The 25,518-nt window shown below is 31.9% G+C and overlaps 2 protein-coding genes across 4 annotated transcripts; both read left to right on the top strand.

The window, feature by feature from the left end:
• The first annotated feature begins 5,919 nt into the window (after positions 1–5,919).
• Positions 5,920–12,003, top strand: LOC125839279 (cytochrome P450 CYP72A219-like). The gene is made up of 5 exons (XM_049518256.1): positions 5,920–6,204; positions 9,427–9,647; positions 10,050–10,294; positions 10,697–11,081; positions 11,578–12,003. The coding sequence occupies exons 1-5, from the start codon at positions 5,925–5,927 to the stop codon at positions 12,001–12,003; spliced, it is 1,557 nt and encodes a 518-aa protein (XP_049374213.1). The 5' UTR covers positions 5,920–5,924.
• Positions 12,004–12,773: 770 nt separating this feature from the next.
• Positions 12,774–21,675, top strand: LOC125839188 (cytochrome P450 CYP72A219-like). 3 transcript variants are annotated; one of them, XM_049518162.1, is made up of 5 exons: positions 12,774–13,139; positions 14,032–14,252; positions 14,338–14,582; positions 14,693–15,077; positions 15,793–16,541. In XM_049518162.1, the coding sequence occupies exons 1-5, from the start codon at positions 12,836–12,838 to the stop codon at positions 16,216–16,218; spliced, it is 1,581 nt and encodes a 526-aa protein (XP_049374119.1). In that variant the 5' UTR covers positions 12,774–12,835; the 3' UTR covers positions 16,219–16,541. The 3 variants fall into 3 exon arrangements, with proteins under 3 accessions (XP_049374119.1, XP_049374118.1, XP_049374120.1); XM_049518161.1 differs by lacking the exons at positions 14,338–14,582; positions 14,693–15,077; positions 15,793–16,541 and adding exons at positions 19,794–20,038; positions 20,184–20,568; positions 21,184–21,675 and having other exon boundaries at positions 12,785–13,139; XM_049518163.1 differs by lacking the exons at positions 12,774–13,139; positions 14,032–14,252; positions 14,338–14,582; positions 14,693–15,077; positions 15,793–16,541 and adding exons at positions 18,207–18,550; positions 18,999–19,219; positions 19,794–20,038; positions 20,184–20,568; positions 21,184–21,636.
• The last annotated feature ends 3,843 nt before the right edge of the window (positions 21,676–25,518 follow it).

The following is a 25,518-nucleotide window of genomic DNA, read 5'->3' as shown; positions in this document are numbered from 1 at the left end:
CGAGTCAAGAGTTCATTAGAGGGGATAATATATAACTCACAATAACAAGTGAAATAAATATATATTATACAAATATGTGTTCTGCATTTTTTGTTACAATAAATGTAAATATCAATTTAGATAAGAATTATAGGTTTAGAAGCTCCACTACCTCACAAATTCACAATTCACATTCAAAACAGTTTTTCACATAGAGTCGTGTTTATAAAAGATTTGGATGGACCACTTTTACATGATATAGTTTTGTTCCGTGTTGGTTCCAAAATCCCTAATTAACTTTACTTAGATAAGTCATATGATAAAAAATCGGTTCATAGTTAAAATTTATTTATAGATATTTAAACAAAAGCTATTAGATTTTTGTAAACATGATGAATATGCCCTGTAATTAGAGGTGTTAAACGGATGAGTTTAACTAAATTTGAACGGATCAAAATGTTAAATATTTTGTAATATATAGAAGTCTTAAATTGAACAGATACATATGTTCATGAAAGAGCGTGACTATTATGAAAAGTCATATTTTCAGTTCTATAAATATAATGAATCTCTCAAAGTAGCATGAGAAAGGGCTTTGTTGTATCCAGATAGGAATTGCTTGTATTTTCTTCCAATATGTATTATATCTCTTTAAGGACAATGATTCTTCACTCCTCAAGGTCATCTTCTTCTTCAATTATATTTTCTACTTTTTTTTCCTAACAAATGAGTTAAATGTAGGTCTTAATTCAATCCGTCCAGTTCTTAATGAATTTTAATTGCTACTTTTTAGAATTTTTTAGTATCTAATAAATTGTTATTTTTCTTTATTATGACAATATAAAACACATCACATAAAAAATATCGACAAAATTTCTCATTAACCAATTAGAGTAACATATTAGCTCATTTTTTTTATGGACTAAAATGACTTAGCAAATACCCAATTATTGATCAATTGATTGACAAATACCCACACAAGAAGTCAAGTGATGCAAGTAACCAATACCACAACCTAATTATTACCAGAAAAATAGAACTAATTGCATAAATGCATTTGTTTATTATAACATAATTATAATACAATTTCATGCGTTATGTTTAATTAAACAAACTTTAGTTAACAATAAAAACTAAATAAACCTTTTTTAGATGGACATGTGGATGAACTTTACATCTTACAAATTAAATATATGTGTAGGTAAGAAATATAATTTTTTTTAAATATTTTTTACTAGGTATTTTAAAAAGGGAAAAAGGTCTGATATACCCCTCAACTTTATCATTTGAAGTCGATATGCCCCTCGTTATGTAAGCGGTTCATATATACCCCACTATTAGATAAATGACCCACATATACCCTTTTCCTCTAATGAAAGTGAAAAAAAATTAATTTTAATATAATTTTTTAATTATATGTAGAATTCATATTGGATATATTTGATCCTCCTCACACATATTTTTTTTTAATTTTTGTTTTAAGGAAAAAAATTAAATTCATTATTTTGGTGGTCAAATTTATTTATGTTTCACTAATTTTCTTGTAAAAATTATTAGAGATGTCCCAATATTTTTTTACAATTACAAAAACTAAATTGCAATATAGCCAAATTTTTAATTATAATATAGCAACAAAAATATTAATTTTAAATTCTTTTCTTTACACTAAAAAATAAAAGAAGAAAATAAAATAAGAATAAGAAACTCAAATAATGATAATCAAAGAAGTCAAAAAATAATTTATGTATGAAAAAAATTAAAATATACCTTGAACACCCCTACGTCATTATTTTTTGAAATTAAGAGTCAAAAATATAAATTTAAAACTAATTGTTTCACTTCCGTTAGATATATGTGAGCTTCTTTGTAACAATAAAAATATATGTGAGACATTTGTATAACAGTAAGTTAGGGGTACTACATCAAGCATTTTCCCTTTTAAAAATATATCACGCAATAGTTTATTTCTTTAACTTACGCAAACGTACCCATCTTAAAAGGCAAATAAACTAAATTACAAAAAATAAAAGACAAACGAACTTGTGGATGTCTCACTTTTAAAATGAATAACATATTTTCTTATTTGATAAATGTTTAATAATACTATCAATATTTTACTTATGTTGGGTCTCACTTATTTGACCAAAAGTTTATAAAGATATACTATTCTATTTTAAAAGTTCATTTATTTTAATGATAGTTTTGAAATCTTGGAAAGTCTTTTCATATTTTTTAAACTTTGCACCTAGTCAAACTGCATTACATAAATTGAGATGGAAAGAAAATTGTTAGTGCAGAAAAATTGAATTTGTTCCAAGGATACATAAGATAACAACACCCACCTAGTTAATGTGGTGTGGAAGGGCAAGATAGAAAGGATAGTCCCTCGTGCGAACTACTTGTTTTTGTTTTTTTCTTGTAAAAAACCATTATATTTCCTTCGTTCATCTTTGTTCAGTATTGACTTAGCATACTTCTTAAAAGCACTAAATAAAATGCAATTTTACTATTCCCTTCGTCCCATTTTATGTGAAGTAGTTTGACTTGGTACGGAGTTTAAGAAAGAATGGAAGACTTTTAAAATTTATGGTCTAAAATGAATGATAGAAATTTGTGTGGTTGTAAATCATTTCATTATATTAAGGGAAAAATAGATATTTTATTATTAAATTGTTATTTAATATAAAAATGTGTCATTCTTTTTGGATTGACTAAAAAGGAAAGTAAGTCATATAAATTGGGACAGAGAAAGCATATCACAAGTAAAAATGAATAGAGGGAATATTATTATTACTTATTTCTCTATAGTGTGTTGGCCGGAGAATGGAAATAGATTAAATAGTGGGAAAAAACAAATATTGATTTGTAAATAATATATTTCGATAATATTTGCAAACGATGTAGCATATCCAAACGGCTATAAGCTAAGACAATTTCAATGGGAAACAACAATATTTAAGGTTTTCGTCTCCATTTTTATCTCTAATTTTCACAATTCTCTCCATAAAATATCCTCTAGCTTTGTCTCTTAGTATTTGGAACGGTGGGGCAGATTACGACTACTGAATTCACCATCTTTAGTTCAAATATTGTATCATCCTTAAAATTTATCTTAATATGTACAAATTAATCTAGAAGTCAGTAACTTAAAATACAGAATTCAGAACCTATAAACTTCAAATTTTGACTCTACTTTAGTTAAAATACTAGGTATCTAGATTTCAACAAATATGTAGATTTCCTTGTTGTCTTATATATGAGTTATAATTAAATATATGTGTATGTAAGAAATATAATTTTTTTTTTAGGGAAAATTGTATATAATAGCAAACTATTAATTCAAATTAAATGCTATAAATATACTTCGATTTAATTGTACCCTATAGCAAACTATTGCTATTTTCGCCACTCTCCCTGGTGGAATCTCGCTCGCCACTCTCGTTTGGTGGCAGTCTCGCTCGCCTCTCTCGCTTTTATACAAACACAAATGTATAAAATGTGTTTGTGTTTGTATAAAGCGAGAGGAAATTGTATATATACATATATTTTCGTTCCCCTCTCTCCCCTCTCCCAGATCTCGCTCGCCACTCTCCCAAATCTCGCTCGCCACCCTCGCCTCTCTCGCTTATACAAACAGAAACGAAATGTTTAAATTGCGTTTCTGTTTGTATAAAGCGAGAGAAAATTGTATAGATATACACATGCAAATACATATATCTTCGTCCTATACACTTATAATTATACAATACAAATATTTCTCTGCCCAGTTTTCTTTTGCCTTTATCTCTTTCTTATTTTATACATACACAGATTATACAATTGATCTTTTGTATACAACTGCTTTCTTTTGTATATGTATAACGAATTATACAACTGCCTTCTTTGTATATGTATAGCGAATTATACAACTGTTTTTTTTATATGTATAGCGAATTATACATATATATGTTTGCTATGGAGCACAATTATGCAAACTTTGTTATAGCATACAAATATGAATTTTGTGTTTGGTATATGTGAAAGTTGCTCTTTTTTTTACTAGGTATTTTAAAAAGGAAAAAATGCCTGATATACCTTTTAACCTTGTCATTTAGAGTTGATATACCCCTCGTTATGTAAGTGGCTCATATATACCCCACTACTATATAAATGGCCCACATATATCCTTTTCCTCTAATGAAAGTGAAATAAATAATTTTAATCTAATTTTTAAATTATTTTTTAGATAGATATATATATATATATATATATATAAAATCCATATGGGGTATATTTGATCCTCCTCACACGTATTATTTTTTTTACTTTTTGTTTCAACGACTAATTTAGCTATTATTTTGGTGGTCAAATTTATTTATGTTTCACTAATTTTCTTGTAAAATTTATTATAGATGTCCCTTTTTTTTTTTACAAATACAAAAACTAAATTACAATATAGCCGAAAAAATAGTTTTAATTATAACATAGCCACAATTTTTTTTTTTTTTTTTCTTTACACTAAAGATGAAAGAAGAGGATAAAATAAGAATAAGAAACTCAAATAATGATAGTCAAATAAGTAAAAATACCAATTTATGTATGAAAAAGATTAAAATATACCTTGAACACCCCTACGTGTTTTTTTAAAAAAAAATTAAGAGTAAAAAATATAAATTTTAAACTAATTTTTCACTTCCATTAAATGAAGGATATATGTGAGCTCCTGTTGTAATTGTAGGGGTATATGTAGTCATTTATAAAACAGTAGAGTATATACGCACTACTTTTATAACAGGGATATATCAACTCTAATGAAAAAAGTAAAGAATATATCAAACTATTTTCCCTTTTAAAAATATATCACGCAATCGTTTATTTCTTAACTTACCCAAACGTACCCATCTTATAAGACATCAACCAAATTACAAAAAATGAAAGACAAACGAACTTTTGGATGTAAAGCATTAGACTTTCTTCTAATCTCAATTTATACAAAACGCTTTCTTTTTTACCCAATTTAAAAATGAATAACATATTTCCTTATTTGATGAATATTTAATAATATTATCAATATTTTACTGGTGTTGGGTCTCACTTATTTGGCAAAAAGTTTATAAAGATATATTATTCTATTTAAAAAAAATTATTTATTTTAATGATAGTTTTGGAATCCTGTGAAGTCTTTTCATATTTTTTAAACTTTGCACCTAGTCAAACTGCATCACATAAATTGAGACGGAAAGAGTATTGTTAGTGCAGAAAAAAATGTTTTCTTTTTTTAAAAAGCAACTATTATATTTCCTTCATCCATCTTTACTTCTTTAGTATTGACTTGGCACACTCCTTAAGAAGCACTAAATAGAATGCAATTTCACTTCATCACAAGTAAAAATATACGCAGGGAGTATTATTATTACTTATTTCTCTGTAGTGAGTTGGCCGGGAAATGAAAATAGATTAAATAGTGGGAAAAAAATAAATATTGATTTGTAAATAATATATTTCGATAATATTTGCAAATAATGTAGCATATTCAAGCGGCTATAAGCTAAGACAATTTCAATGGGAAACAACAATAATTGAGGTTGTTTGGTCCTTTTCGTCTCCATTTTTATCTCTAATATTCACAATTCTCTCCATAACATATCCTCTAGCTTTGTCTCTTAGTATTTGGAACAGCGTGGCAGATTACGAGTTCCACTGAATTCACTATCTTTAGTTCAAATATTTTATCATCCTTAAATTTATCTTAATATGTACAAATTATTAATCTAGAAATCAGTAACTTAAAAAGACCAGAATTCAGATTCTATAAACTTTAAATTCTAGCTCTACTTTAGTTAAAATACAAGGTATCTAGATTTCAACAAATATGTAGATTCCCTTGTTGTCTTATAAATGAGTTAAAATTATATGTTTAATTAAAACAAAGGTCATAAACCTGTCTGATACCAAAAATTAAAAAAATGGAGACCCTCAACAACATAATTATAGCAACAATTTTTGTTACAATTTTGTTGGTATATACATGGAAAGTGTTGAATTGGGCATGGTTTAGGCCAAAAAAATTGGAGAAGTTTCTTAGACAACAAGGCTTATGTGGGAATTCTTATAGGCTACTCCATGGAGACTTGACAGAGTTCTCTAAGAGCATCAAGGAAGCACAATCCAAGCCTATTAATAATCTTTCAAATGACATAGCACCAAGAATCATTCCTTATTTTATTCAAACCATTAATAAATATGGTAAGTCTTCTAAAATTAGAAGCAAATTCAAAATTTGAACTTTATGAGTTCAGAGGCTATTGATTCCGCTAGACTATCGTGTTTTTGGTGTTCAAGATTTAATCTATATGTATTTAGTTGATTTCTTAACACATATATATAGTTTGTGTCAAAACTATTGTCGGTTGAACTCATAGCTTATACTATACTCTCCCAATTTATGTGTCATATATACTTCCCTTTTAAATCTGCCTCAAAAAACAATGTTGTACTTCTTTATTTAGAGACAATTTTCACTTCAAGTTTTCCGTCTTATTCTTAATGAGATTGATTTGTAGCCACACAAATGTGTATGACTTATTTAAGACCATGAGTTTCAAAACTTTCTTTCTTTCTCAATTTCAGTCACTACAACAAAAACAACTTTTAGCGGCAATAAGTAGGCACATTAATAAAGGGTATTAAAGTCTTTACCGGCATTAGTTAAGTGTCATTAGATCCAATGTCGCTAAAGGCTTTAGGTACATATACAAAGAGTGCTAATTGCTGCTAAAGATACATATTTAGCGGTAATTGAGCTATTATCGTTAATTAAATGCCGTTAAAGATCATTTTTTATGTAGTAAGTGTCCAATCAACCAGGGGCAGAGCTAGTAAGGGTTTGGAAAATTACACTGTTTATATATGGTTAAAATTATTTTTATGTATATATAGTTGTCACGCCCCGAGCCTACACCCTGGGCGGGACCGGCACCCGGAGACCATTTCTGGCCCCAAGCGAACCCTTGGCCTGGCTTTCTTAACTCAGTGGAAACCTAACCCAACAGAATAACTCAATGCAATGCAATATTACAAAACAACTTAACTTATAAAATATGTCCATAAAGGCAACTCGAATCTCAAAATAGAATATTTACATATATACATAGATGAGAGACTCAAAACTAACTGACTGACTGTCTGTCTATGAAGCCTCTAAAATACTGAGATGGATGTTGGGACAGACCCCGCAACATCCTAATAAAACAAAAACTAAGAACACAAAATAATTGAGTCCTCCGGAATGCAAGGAGGCTCATCACTGACTCTGGAGTGCTCAGCTGGATCAACGACGTGCATGATGCTGATCCGGGGTACCTGTATCTGCATCATAAGACGATGCAGGCCAACTGGCATCAGTACATGGAATGTACGAGTATGCGAGCTGGAAAACTAAGCAACATAGGCTAGAAGGAAATTTGGAAGAAACTGAAAAGTTTATCTTGCTCAACTCAACTCAACTCAACTCAACTCAACTCAACCTGACTGACTTCTTTCAATATAAGGCAATTTAAAATAAGTGCGATATAAAGAAAGACTGTTTAAAACATGCTATAAACTCTGTATGTATACAAGGATACAATAAGCATGAGATGTATATAGAAATACAATTGAACTGATGTATATAAAATACAATAATCTCTGTGTATAAAAATACAATAACTGTTGTGGGAGTTTCTCTAACCGACAACCATCACATATGAGCTATAGTGATGATACAGCGATCGACCTCACGCTGCCAGAGCATCTTATACCCGGCCAAAGGTATAAGACCTGAACTGCCTAATGGATCCACTAGTCTATTATGAAAAGGATTCATCTAAAAAGTATGATCCTTTTCTACCCATGGTTCTATGGGGGCTGTGGGTTCTTTGAACGCTCCCCCAATTCGGTGCTCGATACTACTCCCAAAAATGTACTGGCTCTTATGTTTTTAAAACATATGTCTTCCTGCTGATTGAGATAATTACTCAAAAAAAACTATCCCGAAGGCTCTTTGGAAATCTCAGTTTCCAACCTTGTTTAAATGTAAAGACATTTCTTTAAAACTTCTTTGGGAATACATAGTTCCCTAATAACTTTGAGAAACGAACTCAACTTTAAACTCTTTACTTTACTTGAACTCTTGGCTTGATGTGAAACTCTTAACTTAACATGAAACTCTTAACTTTTGACTTGACTTGAAACTCGAGTCTTAAAAAATGAAGCTAAAACATTCACTAAAGACTCTTGAACAACTTTGAAAACTTGCTTTGACTTACTTCACTTCTAAGCTTAACTCTTAACTTCACTTGACTTCTAACTTTACTTGACTTGGAACTAACTCTCCTTGAATTGGATTATGAATTCAAGGGTAATGATTTGTGTTTGGAAGGACCCCATGATGATTAGGAATAATTTAGGACAGCTAAACTTAAGAAGAATTTCGAAATTAAATTTTGAAAACAGATCAGATTTTGTTCACAGAGGGAACACAGCCGCAACGCAGACTTGTTTCCTGAAAGCAGCCTGACTTTTCTCCTTCATGTTGCCAACTCTAAACCCTCTTAACTTCAAAGGTTCTTTTCCCAAACACTTGGGGTCATAAACCCCTCAATATAGAGTGGATTCCACTCAAAAACACAACCAAATCCTGTCCCAAATCAGCAAGAACTTCAACAACACAACCAACAACTTCAACAACCAAAATAAATCTTTTCTTGGAATTAAAAATGAGTTGGTGTGTGGGGGTATGAATCAACCCATCACTATGAACTCACATACCTATTAGGGATCACCCCCGACGATTTCCACGATGATCTTTGACGGAAACTCCTTGATCTCCTCTTCTTCTTCTCTTCTTTCTCTCTTCTTCTCTTCTTCACTCAAGAACCCTAACTCTTACTCTTTTAAAATGGAACAAAAATGATCCACAATCAGCCTAACACAACAATATAACCTCAAAAGAAATGATTTGTGAAAAGACCAAAATGCCCTTAAATTTCCGGACGGACTCCCTGCCAACTGCCCAACTTTCAAAGGGCATAACTCGCTCATACGAACTCGGAATCAAGCAAACTCGGTGGCGTTGGAAATATCGTTCCAAGGGCTTTCCAAAAATAACTGGAAATACTCCTGGATCATCCTGAGATAGGAGTTATGACTGCTCAAAGTTGGCCAAAAACTCACTGATTTCCACACTTTAACCAAATTTCCAGATTTTGAATTTAGCCAAATTTCCAGATTCTGAACTTAGCCAAATTTCCAAAAATGACTACTTCCAATTTCAATCTTCTTCATATTCATTTTAAATTGTCGGATGTTACAATAGTAGATGTTGAACTCCCTTCTATTTCTTCATATTTGAACCTCTTAACGAAAATCCTGGCTTTAAGTTGTGAATGGAAGCTTTTGTGGACTCAAAAAGATTGTGTTTATATGCAGGGAAAAATTGTTTTGTATGGTTTGGGCCAAAACCAATGATACTAATAATGGAAAGTGAACAAATTAGAGAGATATTTGCTAAGAATTATGTTTATCAAAAGCCTCACCACAGCAATCCAGTGGCCAATTTGTTGGCTAGAGGCATAGCAAACTATGAAGAAGATAAATGGGCAAAACAAAGAAAGATCTTAAAACCAGCTTTCCACATGGAGAAGTTGAAGGTTCTACTCTACCTTATTTTGTCTACACACATTTTTTTTTGTTTTTTGTAATAACTGACCTGACTGAGTATTTACATCAAATTAATGAATGTCAGACACGTGTCTTTTGTACATTCATGATATGAAACCCGCGTGTTTAAAACTCCCCTAAATGGTCTAAAACCATTTCCTCCTAAAAAGTCCATGACACACAACACTCACAACCACGGGCAGATACAACACTTGGATAGAAGATTCATCTGAACTTAATATTTTTATTCAAAGCATAGATATCTAGGTAGAAAGAATAGTAAAATTTCAACAAATATTATATCTAAACTTGTAATGAATCGATAGAATTAAAATCTTGTATCCGCTTATATAACTAATGAGATGCATTTTTTTCTTTTGTTTTGCAAGTAGCTTATGTTGCCAGCTTTTTACTTAAGCTGTATTGAGATGCTAAAAGAATGGGAACAAATTGTCCCAGATGAAAGATCAAAAGAGTTGGATATTTGGCCTCAAATTCAAAAATTAACGAGTGATATGATTTCACATACGGCATTTGGTAGTAGCTATGAAGAAGGAAGAAGAATATTTGAACTTCAAAAAGAACAAGCTGAGATTATTATGAAACAGTTCAATTCCATTTATATTCCAGGATCAAGGTACGTAATTACGACTAAAGTTATGGATCTGCAATATTCTTACTCGTTTAGAGTTATCTACATCGAGCACCAATTCAACTATTGTTAATAGAGGTGACAAATGAGTGGGTTGAGATAAGGTCTGTGTACACTCTACCCTCCTGAGCATCACTTTGTGGGGTGTCAATGGGTATGTTGTTGTTGTATTATGGTCAAATTTGTTTAAACTTGGACGAGCTGCTAAATAATAGATTGATCTTTGAGGTGGATGTAACCTTTTGGCTATGGATTCATATGAATTCAGTGTAAGGTTGAACTCGTAAAGTTTAAATCCTGAATCAACCTTTGCTTGATTTTGCACCTCTAGACATGCAATATATGTGTTTTTCTTTTTCTCAACTTACTAAAACTTTTAACATGTAGATTTTTGCCCACCAAAAGCAACAAGAAAATGAAAGAAACTGAAAAAGAAGTTCAAGAATCGATAAGGCGTCTAATTGACAACAGATTAAAGGCAAAAGAAGCAGGGCAGGAGTTTGGTGATGACTTATTAGGTACATTACTAGAATCAAATTCCAACGAAATCGAAGAACAAGGAAGCAAAGAATTTGGATTAACTATCAATGAAGTAATTCAAGAATGCAAATTATTTTATTTTGCTGGACAAGAAACCACTTCAGTGTGGCTTGTCTGGACTATGATTTTGTTATCTAGACATCAAGATTGGCAGGCAAAAGCCAGAGAGGAAGTTTTGCAAGCCTTTGGAAGTGATCAACCAGCTTTTGATGAGTTAAGTCGGTTGAAAATCGTAAGTTCTTTCAACACAACTCATACATTGACACATGATATATATATTTAGGACGGGTTCTGTAGGTTCAACTGATTATGAACTAACTTATCTCTTTTACATATATGAAGAAAATTTGATATGCATACATATTATGTGATCAGTCTCAGTTCGGACTAACAGACTCTAGATTCTGGATTTAGTCAAAAACTTGATATGCATACATATTATGTGGTCACTCTCAATTCGGACTAATTGACTCTAGATCCTGGATTTAGTAAAAAAATTGATACGCGTGCATATTATGTGATCATTCTTAGTTCGGACTAACTGACTCTAGATCTTGGATTTAGTCCGAGAGGATAAGATCCATTATTTATATCAATTGGGAATAACTTACATATTTATAGAGATAGTAGGGAATTCATAAATTTCGTTAAACGTGTTTAAGATTTAATATATCCATAGAGGGTACAATGGTGAAGCTAGACATAAGTATTTGAAATGTATTTTTCAGGTAACGATGATTTTGTACGAATCCTTAAGACTTTATCCACCACTAGCAACTCGTATCAGGAGGACTAATGAAGAAACTAAATTAGGAAATTTGTATCTACCAAATGGATCATTGCTATTTATACCAACGATCTTATTGCATCACGACAAACAAATATGGGGCGAAGATGCAGAGGAGTTCAAGCCAGAGAGATTCAAGGAAGGTGTTTTAAAGGCGACAAAGGGACAAATGACGTTTTTTCCATTTGGAGCAGGACCACGAATATGCATTGGACAAAACTTTGCGATGTTAGAAGCAAAAATGGCTATAGCTTTGATTCTACAACGATTCGAGTTTGAGCTCTCTCCATCTTATACACATGTTCCACATTGTATTGTAGCTTTGCAGCCTAAGTTTGGTGCTCCTTTACTTCTGCAGAGGCTCTAGTTTTGGTGACAAATTAATGAACCTGGCCAGTTGTTTTGTAAGAAGACGAATTTTATAGGTTCAATTGAACGTTTTACTATTTGCATATAAGGATATAGGGGTGTGTAAAAACCGAACTGACTGATAAATCAAATCAGAAAAATGTTATTGGTTTATTATATTGGGTGATTGTGTTAACAGTTATTTAATGATTTTATAAAAAAAAATTATTAGGTTATCGGTTCGATATTGATTTTTTAATATTAACTTACTGGGTTAACCAGTAACCCCATTAAGAATATAATAATTTACTATATTAATTTTTAGTCAGGCATAAATATAAAAATAAATATTAATATAATCATTATATTACGCTATAACTATAATGACCTTATACAATTAAACATTACTTAACTCTAGCCTCTGCATTTTCTTTTAGGTTTTAGTATTAGTTTAGTCTTTATTGTTGCAATTTAGTCTGATTTGCTTGTTTCGATGTATGCGTGTATCGTGTCAAATTATTGGACAAGTCATATATTTGTTTTGAAAATATTTTCTTATTGGTTAAACCAAAAATCGAACCGTTAAAAAACCAAAAAATGATAACAAATATCTTATTGATTTGATTATCAATTTAGCATATTTAAAATCGAAAACCGATAATACTTAAAATCGAATCGGGATATTGATTAGGAATAAAACGATTTTGTCGACTAAAGACTTGGCTTGCTTCATCCGGGCCCACCCCATTTATTATAATTTTATAATAGCAAAGAACTATTCCTTTGACTAATCATTTTTATATTATATACTGTAGTTAATAAAGAGAAAGCAAGTAAGAGAACCCCTTTCAATGGAGTTTTTATCATATATGAGATCAATGGAGATTTCTTACAACATAATTATAGCAACAATTTGTGTTGCAATTTTGTTGTTCTATACATGGAAAGTGTTGAATTGGGCATGGTTTGGGCCAAAAAAATTGGAAAATTGCTTAAGGCAAAGAGGTCTAAAAGGAAATCCATATAAGCTACTCTATGGAGATTTGAATGATTTGACAAAAAGTATAGTTGAAGCAAAGTCTAAGCCTATCAATTTCTCTGATGATATAGCTCAACGACTCATCCCTTTTTTCCTCAACTCCATCAACAAAAATGGTATGTTTCTCTTCCTCCGCTCTTTCAATCTATGCGATATTATTTGATTTGATATGGAATTTAAGAAATATTTTTTAAAATTTATGATTTAAAATAAGTCGTAAAATGTATATGTGACTATAAATATAAATTTTCTTTTAGGACTGATTAAAAAAAAGTGAGTTATATTAATTGGACGAGGAAGTAGTTAAAGAAGCTAGTGTTTTTTTTTTTGGTTAATTTACTTTTGTTCTTTTATGTGGTCCTGATTTTAGGTCTATTTTTTTTTAATTTTTTTTTAGTATAGTGACAAAAAATCTATCCTCACAATTATGTAAAAGTATATATCAGATTGATATTAATCAAGACTTTGTGTAGATATTGAGATGAGCTTGTCTAACATACACAGCTGTAACCAAATATATATATATATATATAATAATACACTCGTGCTGACGTGACAAAGTGCTGAATTAAATGATGATAGTGACATTTGAGTCAAAAAAAATTGTCAGAAAAATAAATTATTAAAAAAAAATATCTTTAACCTATTTAACTAATTTGTGAAATGCCTATTTCCTGTTTGGTAAAATGCCTGAATAAACTGTTTGATTTAGTTTTTGAAATGCCTATTACCTGTTTGTTAAAATGTCTGAATGAACTGTGTGAAAGGCTTATTTCATGTTTACTTTCATTAGTTATTTTGTTGTCGAAAAAATGCCTAATCGAGTCGATTGCTTGGTTTTACAGTTATTTCCTGATGATTTTGTTCTTTGCCCTTCAAATTGCATAAGATGCATAATAACATTAGGTACCATTAAAATCATTAGTAACATAATGAAGATAGTCTAGTTAAAATGTCCTCTGTTTCTTTCATTTGTTTCATCCTCTATTAAGCTAGCGTTACTCGCAGGTAAAAGTTCTTTCATCTGGCTAGGCCCCTACCCAATTGTGTTGATCACGAATCCTGAACATGTAAAGGAGATTTTCACAAAGAATTATGTGTATCTAAAGCAAACTCATCCCAATCCATTGACCAAGTTATTGGCTAAAGGTCTTGTAATGCTTGAAGAGGACAAATGGGCCAAACACAGAAAAATCATCAATCCTACCTTCCATGTCGAGAAGTTAAAGGTTAATACTTTTTTTTTTTTTTTGTTTTTATTGAAGTTATCCATTTATAACAAGTACTGCTGGTTTTCTCATTTGTTTTGTACAGCATATGCTGCCAGCATTTTACGTGTGTTGTAGTGAAATGATAAGCAAATGGGAGGAGATTGTTCCAAAGGAAACATCAACCGAGATCGATGTATGGCCAGACCTTGAAATGATGACCAGCGAAGTCATTTCTCGCACAGCATTTGGAAGTAGCTATGAAGAAGGAAGAATAGTATTTGAACTTCAGAAGGAACAAGCTGAGCATGTAATGGAAGTAGCACGCTCAATTTATATACCTGGATCTAGGTACAATAATTTATTTATCATATTTCCACGTTTACCTTTTATTTGTCGTTACATAAGTACAATACAACAGAAGCTGTACTCTGCCTTTCTGCTAAATGACTGTTGTATAGGTTCTTACCTACAAAAAGAAACAAAAGAATGCTGGAAATTGAAAAGGAAATTCAAACAACAATTAGGCGTATCATTGACAAAAGATTGAGGGCAATGGAAGGAGGGGAGACTAGTAAAGATGACTTATTAGGCATATTACTTGAATCCAATATGAAAGAAATTGAACAACACGGAAGCAAAGATTTTGGAATGACAACAATTGAAGTGATTGAAGAGTGCAAGTTATTCTATTTTGCTGGACAAGAGACCACTTCAGTGTTGCTCGTCTGGACAATGATTTTGTTGTGCTTACATCCAGAGTGGCAAGTACGTGCCAGAGAGGAGGTGTTGCAGGTATTTGGAAATGATAAACCAGATTTGGAAGGACTTGGTCGCTTGAAAATAGTAAGTACTGTTCACAAGTTCTTTTCTTCCAATCTTTTCGATAGTATGTTTTGTGCCCTCAATATAGTGGTCCCATAGGATCCGCGAAGTTGATAAAAAGTGAACCAAGAGCCCGAAAAAACAATTACGTGTTTGGATAGAAGTATAAAGTTGATTGTTAGGTAAAAGAATGTTCATAAACATTTTATTAAAATGCCTTTAAAGTTAACTATAAAAGACATAAATTTTAAAGCATTTTTCCTCAGAGGACAACAACGGAAATGGAATGGAGTCGAGCCCATTTGGATTGGCTTAAAAAAAAGTAGCTTTTAAGTCAAAAATAAAAAGTAAAAGTGAAATGACTTTTAAGTCAAAAAAAAAAAGTAAGGGGAGACTTATTTTAAGTCATTTTTTACCTTGCCAAACACTTCGTAACTTATTTTAAGTAATTTCTGACTTATTTTAAGTTATTTTTTATATTTGTCAAACACTTCCAGAAGTCAAAAACTGACTTAAAAGTAGGTTTGACCAACTTTTAAGCCAATCCAAACGGGCTCGTCGTTTTGTTGGCCAGACAAAATATGCTTAGCAGAAAAATCATAAATTAAGGGTGATCAACTTATAGCTTTTGACTTGTGAGCACTTTTGGTGCCAAAAGAAATATTTGTAAGTTTGTTAGAGCTTTTAGCCACACCTTGTAATTCTTCTGCCAACTTATGCAATTCTTTTTTCACAGGTGACCATGATCTTGTACGAGACGCTAAGGCTATTCCCCCCATTACCAACATTTGGTAGAACGAATAAAGAAGAAGTGAAATTGGGAGAGCTAAATCTACCAGCTGGAGTGATACTCATAGTACCCGCAATCTTAGTACATTATGATAAGGAAATATGGGGTGAAGACGCAAAGGAATTCAAACCAGAAAGATTTAGTGAAGGAGTGTCAAAGGCAACCAAAGGACAATTCTCGTTTATTCCATTTGGTGGGGGACCTCGAATTTGCATTGGACAAAACTTTGCGATGATGGAAGCAAAAATGGCAATAGCAATGATACTACAAAGGTTCTCCTTTGAACTCTCTCCATCATATACACATGCTCCATTTGCAGTAGTGACTATTCATCCTCAGTATGGTGCTCCTCTGCTTATGCGCAAACTCTAAGATGATATTTTACACCATTGGTGTTGTATGATCGATACTAATTTGTCACATGATGACTGAAGTCATGCGTCGAATTTAAACGTTAACGTTAAATTGCAGCTTGGTTAACATTATCAAAATTAATTGGTCAATTAATCATAGGTCTTCTCTGATGAACTTCATATGGCCTCTTGGTGGAGCAGAAGTTTCTTCTTAAAGTTGTGTAGAACATATATATATATATATATTTCTATTGCACCTCTATGTTCATTTTGGTTTGTCCATATGTAGGAATCAACCAAAACAACTACTGCTATGTTTCTAAAGTGTTCTGTACTTTGTTGATAGTTTGATACATAAATAGATATCTTAACTTGGCGTCAGTTGAAATTCAACACTCCCAACTTTGACGATGCATATCTATGTACCATCAAAATTTATGTGTCACATTAGCATTGAGTGTCCACCAGATACACGGGTAATGAGTTGAGGTGTCTAGACGTGGATTTTCAAAATTAAAGTATTTCAAGATAGTTGTTTATCTATGTATTATGCCACGTTAAGTTTTTTATTTTATTTTCTTTGGGCCATAACCTTATTATTCAATTTGGATCTCTAAACTAGTACTAGCATATTTTGATGGAATCAAGAGAGGTCATAAATCACAATCACACAACTACTTTTGTTTTGTTTTGTTTTGTTTTTGTAAGCAAAAGAGCCATTTAAACAACATATTTATCTTTCTAACTTAATAGTATATAGTAAGTAGATGCCCTATCTTAGTTTAGTATTTTCAGATCATTAGTACAAAAGTTGTATATAAAATATATTGAAAAAGGTTGAACAACAACAAAGATAGGATGGAAACTAGGACAAAAGAAATAATAAAATAAAGACATAAATGGGATGATGTAAGGTAGGGCTTGTCCTGTTGGCTGGACAGGACCAGAGACATGACAAGATTATGAAAAAAAAATACTTAATAAACATGCATAGCAAGATTGGTAATTTTTTTAATTAATTTCTTATCGATGCTCGATATTTATATTGGAGCTTCAATTAATTTACATTTATATTGCATATGATTCAATAAAGGGGGAAATGTCCTAAAAAAAATCTATAAAAAATCTATGTCAAACTTTGAGATCTCAAATTAAGGACAGAAAATTCTTATTTATCCCTTAAATTCTTGATAATGAATGGTTTAAAGACTAAGGAGATTAAGATTTTATTTGGACATGATTTGAAATCAGATTGAATTGAAATTTTGATTTCACTAGTAATATGTTTTTCTCATAGAAAATCCCACAAATTATGAAAACTATCAAAAAAATAAAAATAAGTTCTTATGCAATCTTATTAAATGAGAAAATCGTGATTTCTAAACAAGATATCAAAGTATACTAATGCACCATATTGATAAATCATGTATCACTATATTTCTTTTATAACTAAATATATTTACAATTACAAATTTTCAAATATACATATTGTTATCAAGATCCACTAGTCAACAATAGTAGCATCATTTTTTCACATAGTACAAACAATCTCTTAACTTGAACATGATTTTTTATTTTTTTTGCAAAGTGTAAAATAATAATAATAAAATATCACATAGTACAAACAATCTCTAAATTATGAACGAAACTCCAGAGACACATCTTAACTAAACTAAGGTTTTATTACCTTTGAACTCATTTTATTTTTTTTGTAATTTTGTACCCCTTTTTGGCTTACGTGACATCCAAATATCTCTCATGTGCCTCAACTGCATGGAGTCACGGAGTGTGCCATGTAAGCCAAAAGATGTACAAAATTACAAAAAATGAGTTTAGGGGTAATAAAACCTTAGTTTAGTTAATCAGTGTCTTGAGATTTTGATCATAGTCTAAAATTACTTGTGCATCTCTAAAAATTATACAAAATATAAACTTAAGAATCAAATGTTTACGTTTTAAATAAATTGAAATATCTCACCCCATTTAAAATTAGCAAGAAAGATTCCCTTTGATTTATGGTCATTTTTGTATTACAAGTAAGAGGAAGCAGTTGAGAGAAGCTTTGTGATTTGTGAAAATGGAGATGTTGAGCAACATAATAGCAACAATATGTGTTGCAATTTTATTAATTTATACATGGAAGGTGTTAAATTGGGCATGGTTTAGACCAAAGAAATTGGAGAAATACTTTAGACAAAATGGTCTAAAAGGAAATCCATACACGTTACTCTATGGAGATTTGAATGAACTCACAAAAAGTATAGTAGAAGCCAAATCTAAGCCTATCAATTTCTCTGATGATATAGCTCAAAGGCTCATCCCCTTTTTCCTTGACTCCATCAACAAAAATGGTATGTTTCTTTGTTACAAAGATGTTGTGTAATGTGTATCAACTGTTTGGTAAAATGCCTGAATAAACTTTTGATGAAGTTGTGAAATGTTTATTCCTTTTTTTTTTAATGACCGGGGTGTCCGGCTCAGCTTTCGTACACCTTGACTAATTTGTCCATTGAAGCTAGGTTAGATAAGAAGAATCACCTAGTGTTATTGTCTCTGTTAGGATTGAACCTGAGATCTCATGACTTTCAATTACTTCATTAATGTTGAGAATATAATTAAATAATAAAAGTACGCTCAGATGAGATGGTCAGACACTTCAACAATTAACCACTAGGCAAGATCATTGGGTGCGTGAAATGCCTATTCCTTGTTTGTGAATTTCATTAGTGATTTTGTTGTTGAAATTCCTTTTCTGAAAAAAAACAATAAATCATAGCAATAACTAAGAGATACTTGCAGGTAAAAGTTCTTTTATGTGGTTAGGCCCATATCCAGTTATATTGATCACAGATCCTGAACATTTAAAGGAGATTTTCACAAAGAATTATGTGTATCTAAAGCAAAATCATCCCAATCCAATGACCAAGTTATTGGCTCAAGGTCTAGCAAACATTGAGGGAGACAAATGGGCCAAACACAGAAAAATCATCAATCCCGTCTTCCATGTAGAGAAGTTAAAGGTTCTACTTTATTACTCCTTCCGTTATATTTTTATGTTGTTACTGTTCTTTTCTCCATTATTTTCAACGTGATTTCGTCGTTACTGTATTGCTTTTTCAAACTTGTTTTGAATTGCTATACTTGACCTTTCTACCTTTACTAGGTAGGGGTAAGGTCTATGCACACACCACCCTTTTCAGACCTCACTTGTGGGATTACACTAGGTATGTTATTGTTATTGTAGTTTAATTGGGCACGGGCAATGTTTAAGAAAATAAGGGAGACTTTAGAATCTTGTACTCTTAAACTAAAGATGTATAATGTACAAAAATATCCTTTGAATCTTGTGGTCTAAACATTCAATGTGGGACATTGGAATTAAAAGAATTACTACTAAATATGGAAAGTGACGTTCTTTTTTAAAGTGACTTAGAAGGGAAGTAAGACAACTAATTGAATCAAGGAGAGAACCAAATTTAGATAACATGGTAAATTTTATATACCTTTGACTTAGTATTGCTTATTTAGATGGCTTAATTAACATTAAGAAGTTATCCATTTATAACAAGCACTTGCTGGTTTTTATATTTACAGCATATGCTGCCGGCATTTTATATGAGTTGTAGTGAAATGCTAAGCAAATGGGAGGAATTTGTTCCAACGGGAACATCATTCGAACTTGATGTATGGCCAGACCTTCAAATAATGAGTAGTGAAGTCATATCTCGTACAGCATTTGGGAGTAGCTATGAAGAAGGAAGAACAGTATTTGAACTTCAGAAAGAACAAGCTGAGTATGTAATCGAAAAAGGACAATCAATTTATATACCAGGATCAAGGTACAACAATTTATGTGCATCACATTTCCACATTCAAAACTTTCTTTTGTGCTTGCAAAATCTCTCTGTAATTAAATTTGAAAAATCTTCTTAACAATTTTTCTACTAATAGACTTTTCTTGTTTGAATAAACTTGTTCATATAGGTTCTTGCCTACTAAAAGAAACAAAAGAATGCTGGAAATCGAAAAGGAAATTCAAAGGACAATTAGGTGTATCATTGACAAAAGATTGAGGGCAATGGAAGCAGGGGAGACAAGTAAAGATGACTTATTGGGTATATTACTCGAATCCAATTTGAAAGAAATCGAACTTCATGGTAGAAAAGATTTTGGAATGACTATATCAGACGTGGTAGACGAGTGCAAACTATTCTATTTTGCTGGACAAGAGACAACTTCAGTATTACTCGTATGGACAATGATTTTGCTCTGCTTACATCCGGAGTGGCAAGTACGTGCCAGAGAGGAGGTGTTGCAGGTCTTTGGAAATAATAAACCAGATTTGGAAGGACTAAATCGCTTGAAAATTGTAAGTACTTTTCACACAAGTTCTTTTCTTCCAATCTCTTAATGAGTACGCTTTGTGTCCTCAATATAGTGATTCTACAGGACTGCCGAAGTTGACAAGAAGTGAACTAAGACCCCGGTGGGCTTAACTAATTAAGGGTAATTGATAAACATTAAGTGTTGGAAACCAATTTTATGTGTTGAAATTGATTTTACAAATTGACATTTATGTGTTAGGATAGAAGCATACACAACTAACATGTTTGGTAAAAAAGTGTCCATAAGCATTTGTGTTAAAATGACTAAATGCTCTGAAAGCTATTCACAAAAGATATAAATAAGAAAGTATATTTACAAGGAGAAGGATGGACAACGGAAAGGAATGGAGAGGGAGTTAGTCGTGCTGTTTTGAAATATATTTACTGGATTTCGAAATACAGTAGCGATAAAATAGTACTTGAAGAAATTTTGGTCAGACCAAAAGTGCTTTTAAAGTTATAAGCAGAAATTAAAAATCTTCAGTTGAGGCTAATCAACTTACAGCTTTTGGTTAATTTTGGGTTAAAAGCAATTTGGTTAAAGCTTTACCCAAACACTCTCATTCTACTGTCAACTTATGCAATACTCTTTCCCTTAGGTAACGATGATCTTGTACGAGACGTTAAGGCTATTCCCTCCATTGCCAATATTTGGTAGAAGGACTGAAGAGGAAGTGAAATTGAGGGAGCTAAATCTACCAGCTGGAGTGCTACTCATTATACCCACAATCCTAGTACATTATGATAAGGAGATATGGGGTGAAGACGCGAAGGAATTCAAACCAGAAAGATTCCGTGAAGGAGTGTCAAACGCAATGAAAGGACAAGTCTCATTTATCCCATTTAGCTGGGGACCGCGTGTTTGCATCGGACAAAACTTTGCAATGATGGAAGCAAAAATGGCGATAGCAATGATACTACAAAGGTTCTCCTTTGAACTCTCACCATCATATACACATGCTCCATTTGCAGTAGTGACTATTCATCCTCAGTATGGTGCTCCTCTGCTTATGCACAAACTTTAAGATGATATTTTTCGTCATTGGTGTTGTACGTTGATCTACATGCATCATTTGGATGATCGATATACTGGTGCAGAAGTAGGCACTTTAACTTTGTATGTTTAATTTTGCTAGTGCACAAGTAGACACATTAACTTTATATGCTTAATTTTGCTAGTGCACAAGTAGGCACTTTAACTTTGTATGTTTAATTTTGCTAGTGCACAAGTAGGCACTTTAACTATCCCAAACTTGAACAAATAATTACTTGAATTTTACCTCGACGAGCGTGACTTGGGTGTATTTCACACATTTTGTCAGGTAAGATTCAAATTTCTTATTTATCTGAGATTTTAGTTTTAGTTTTAGCTCCTTTCTGAAAATAAGTGAGGTTCTCCATCTTAGTTAGCTAATAGTCTCCTAATTAAAGTGATTTTTTTGGATAACAAGATTATATTATATATTTAGTTTAGGGGTTACAGAAGGTTCATTAACCCTATATGGGTTAGTAGTTACAGCAAAATTTCCGAAACGAGCTAACGTATTACAAGTAGTAGGCTTAACTAGTCTAGTGGAAGTTAGTCCGTCCTTGTCTTTAGTAAGCTGGCTTTAGTTGCACCAAGATTTGGAGTAGTGGTCCATACTACTATGTAGTACTAATCATCATATCATATCATATTATACTAAAAGTGGGAAGCCACAAAAGTAAAAGTTTGAAATATCATTTTGCCCCTACACTTAATTTAGTATATTATAAAATATCTAATTAATTAAATATTAAATAATAATCACAACATATTATGATTAAATATTAAAAGTGGAAAAGTGTCAAGTCAAATGAAGAAAAGCAAAAATATCCATAGAAAGATATTAGATATTTTTGTTCTTTTAAAAATTAATTAATTACATTTTTTTATCACAAGAAAAAAAAATCAAATAGATATTAATCAAAATTTTCATATCATCATTAAAGCATCCTCCCTCATCCAAAAATAAATAAATTAAAAGTCGACAAAAGAATTACGTACCTATACAATCGCCTCTCTATTTGCATTACCTTTTCTTTTTTTATATATCAGCATCACATATACACTATTGTTGAAAAGGAATGAAAAGTATATACATGCAAAATTATTATTTAAAAATCATTGCTCTCAAAATTTGATGCAAAAAGTAAATGTAAGAGTAATTATTGAATATATGGGGTTATAGGAAGGGGAAAGATGAAGAAACATAGACATTCACTATCCATTAATTATTCAGTTTATTGAAGAATTAAAACTCAATATTGAATGCATGATATATTACTATTACGAGGGCTGATTTTTTATACATATAAAATATTAGTATATTATTATGTTATCATCATATAAATAAGAAGAAAAAAGATAGGAAATTAATGCAAAAACAATAGAGGAAAATGAACTGTTTTAATTTTCATGAATTTGGTGTGTAATTAAGAGGTAAGAAATTAGTTGGAATATGGTTATTTATAGAATAGGACAACATTTGAGCAAGAAGTTTTTTAAGACACTAATACTCCCTCTGTCCCTAATTACTTGTCCATATTTCCTTTTTTAGTTATTCCTAATTACTTGTCTATTTTGACAAATCAAGAAATGATACAATTTTTTTTTATCTATTATACCCTCAATTAATTACTTTGAAAAATGTAGAACTTCTTGAAAATATTAAGTTTTAAATTCATCCATTTCATAATTAATAGATGTAAAATGGTAAACTCACTATGTCAATAATTGATTTCTTAATAAGTGTGTCAATTCAAAAAATGGACAAGTAATTAGGGACAGAGGGAGTATTTCTGTTTCATAGGAATCTGACATTACATGGCAATATTTGAGAAATTTTTTTTAAGGCACTAACATTTCTTCTTCATATTTAATATTTAAAGTGAGTGATATTGATTGGGGGAGAGGAAGTAATAAAAGAAGCTAGGTGAGGTTCATGGGTTCGGATAAATTAAGTAGCTTTTTCTTAGACCTTATATTTGTATAAAAAAATTAATTAAATATATATGTATATTAATTTGTGAACTCCTAACAAAATTGATTGACAGTTATTAAAGAAATTTAGAACCCCCAAATTCTTAATTCTGGCTTCGCCTCTGCCTACCTCTGGAGTGAAGTATGTGCTAGAGAGGAGGTGTTGTGGGTATTTGGAAATGATAAACCAGATTTGGGTTTTTGGGGTTACAAATTAGTTGATTTTGGATTCATGGTAGGGTAAAGATCCTATTGTTAAGTTGTATGCCTTGAGCAAATGTGATTGGTAAGATATCATAGCTACAACTGGTTAAGTTCAATAACTCATGACATAATTTTTTTTTTAAAATTTAAGAGGAATAACAATACATTTTTATTTATTTATATATGTGTGTGTTTGGTACGGAGGAATTTCAATTTTTTCATTTTTGATTGGTCAAAATTTTGGAATTCATTTTTTTTTACGAAAACAAGTTACTTAAAAATGAGTTGGAATATGACTTCTGTAGTAGAAGTAGGAAAAACAAGTATCACAAGTGACATTTCACATTGATTGTGTCTTCGTGACCTTCCAACACACCTCTTCTTCACCCTCACCATTCCTAGGCCCCATCCCCACCTCCTATAGTATTTTTCTAGATTATATATATGGAGAAACGACCAAATATACTCTTGTGCTAAAAAAAGAAATAGTTTAAATATACTCCTTGTTATACCTTTGGGTACTTTCCAAATATACACTTCCAGTTATACTTTAAGTCCAGATATACTTGTAACATCCGACAATTTGAAATAACTATGAAGAGGCTTAGAATTGGAAATAGTCATTTTTTGGAAGGAATTCAAAATCTGGAAAAAAATTGGTTTAGTAGGGGAAAAAGTGAGGTTTTGGCCAAATTTGAGCAGTCATAACTCCTAGCTCAGGAGGATTTAGGTGTAGTTCCAGTTATGGTTGCGAAGCTCGTGGAATGATCTTTCCAACACCACTGAGTTTGCTCGATTCTGAGTTCGTATAAGTGAGTTATGCCCTTTGGAAGTCGGGCAGTTGGCAGGGAAGTCCGTCCGGAAATTTTTTTAAGGGTATTTTGGTCTTTTCCCTAACCAATTCTTTTTGTTATATTGTTGTGTTAGACTGATTTTTAGATCAGTTTGTCCCATTTTAAAGAGTGAGAGTGAGGGTTTGTGAGTGAAGAGGAGAAGAAGAGGAGAAAGAGAAGATCAAGCAAGGTTTCGTCAAAGATCGTCATGGATATCGTCGGGGGTGATCCCTACTAGGTATGTGAGTTCATAGTGTTGGGTTGGTTCTTTCCCCCACACTCCAAACTCGTTTTATTTTCGAGAAAAGATTGGTTGTGTTGTTGATGTTGTTGAAGTTCCTTGTTGATTTGGGACATGTTTCCGGTTGTGTTTTTGAGTTGAAATCTATTGTATGTTGAGGGGTTTATGATTCTAAGTATTTGGGGCTGGAACCTTTGAGGTTGAGAAGGTTTAGAGTTGGAGAAATGAAGGAGAAAAGTCGAAGTTATTGGGGAAAAGAGGTGGCGCGTCGCGCTTTGCAGAGCGCCCCAAGAAGTGTTCTGAACTTCTCCCCTTGGGGCGCCGTGCCTAGCAGTGCGCCCCAGCTGCCTTTCTGAGCTTTGAGGGCTGGCGCCCTGCGCCTTGCAGAGCGCCAAGAACGCCAAGAACGCCAAGTTTCCCCTTTCATTCCCCACTTTTTCATGCATGTTCCTTGGTATTGTACCTATGTTTAATAGTTGTTTCCAACACTCCAAGGTACGTCTAAACGTCAAGAACTCATCCATAAACGTGTGATCATATACTTTGAATCCACAATCCAATTCAAGGCGAGTTAGGATCAAGTCAAAGTGATGTTAAGGGTCAAGTCTAGAAGTTAAAGAAGTCAAAGCAAGTTTTCAAAGTTGTTCAAGAG

The sequence above is a fragment of the Solanum verrucosum genome, unplaced genomic scaffold, assembly GCF_900185275.1.
Source record: "Solanum verrucosum unplaced genomic scaffold, falcon-dt-bn FXZP01000170.1, whole genome shotgun sequence".
NCBI classification, from domain to species: Eukaryota; Viridiplantae; Streptophyta; class Magnoliopsida; order Solanales; family Solanaceae; genus Solanum; species Solanum verrucosum.
Note: the sequence above shows the minus strand (reverse complement) of the source record. Positions and strands in the feature narration are given on the sequence as shown.

Excerpts from the sequence above, each read along its gene's own strand:
- LOC125839279 (XM_049518256.1), top strand. The coding sequence starts at position 5,925 with ATGGAGACCCTCAACAACATAATTATAGCAACAATTTTTGTTACAATT. Across the intron at positions 9,648-10,049 it reads TCCACATGGAGAAGTTGAAG|CTTATGTTGCCAGCTTTTTA; the intron begins GTTCTACTCTAC and ends TTTTGCAAGTAG. Across the intron at positions 10,295-10,696 it reads ATTTATATTCCAGGATCAAG|ATTTTTGCCCACCAAAAGCA; the intron begins GTACGTAATTAC and ends TTTAACATGTAG.
- LOC125839188 (XM_049518161.1), top strand. The coding sequence starts at position 12,836 with ATGGAGTTTTTATCATATATGAGATCAATGGAGATTTCTTACAACATA. Across the intron at positions 14,253-19,793 it reads TCCATGTCGAGAAGTTAAAG|CATATGCTGCCGGCATTTTA; the intron begins GTTAATACTTTT and ends TTATATTTACAG. Across the intron at positions 20,039-20,183 it reads ATTTATATACCAGGATCAAG|GTTCTTGCCTACTAAAAGAA; the intron begins GTACAACAATTT and ends TTGTTCATATAG.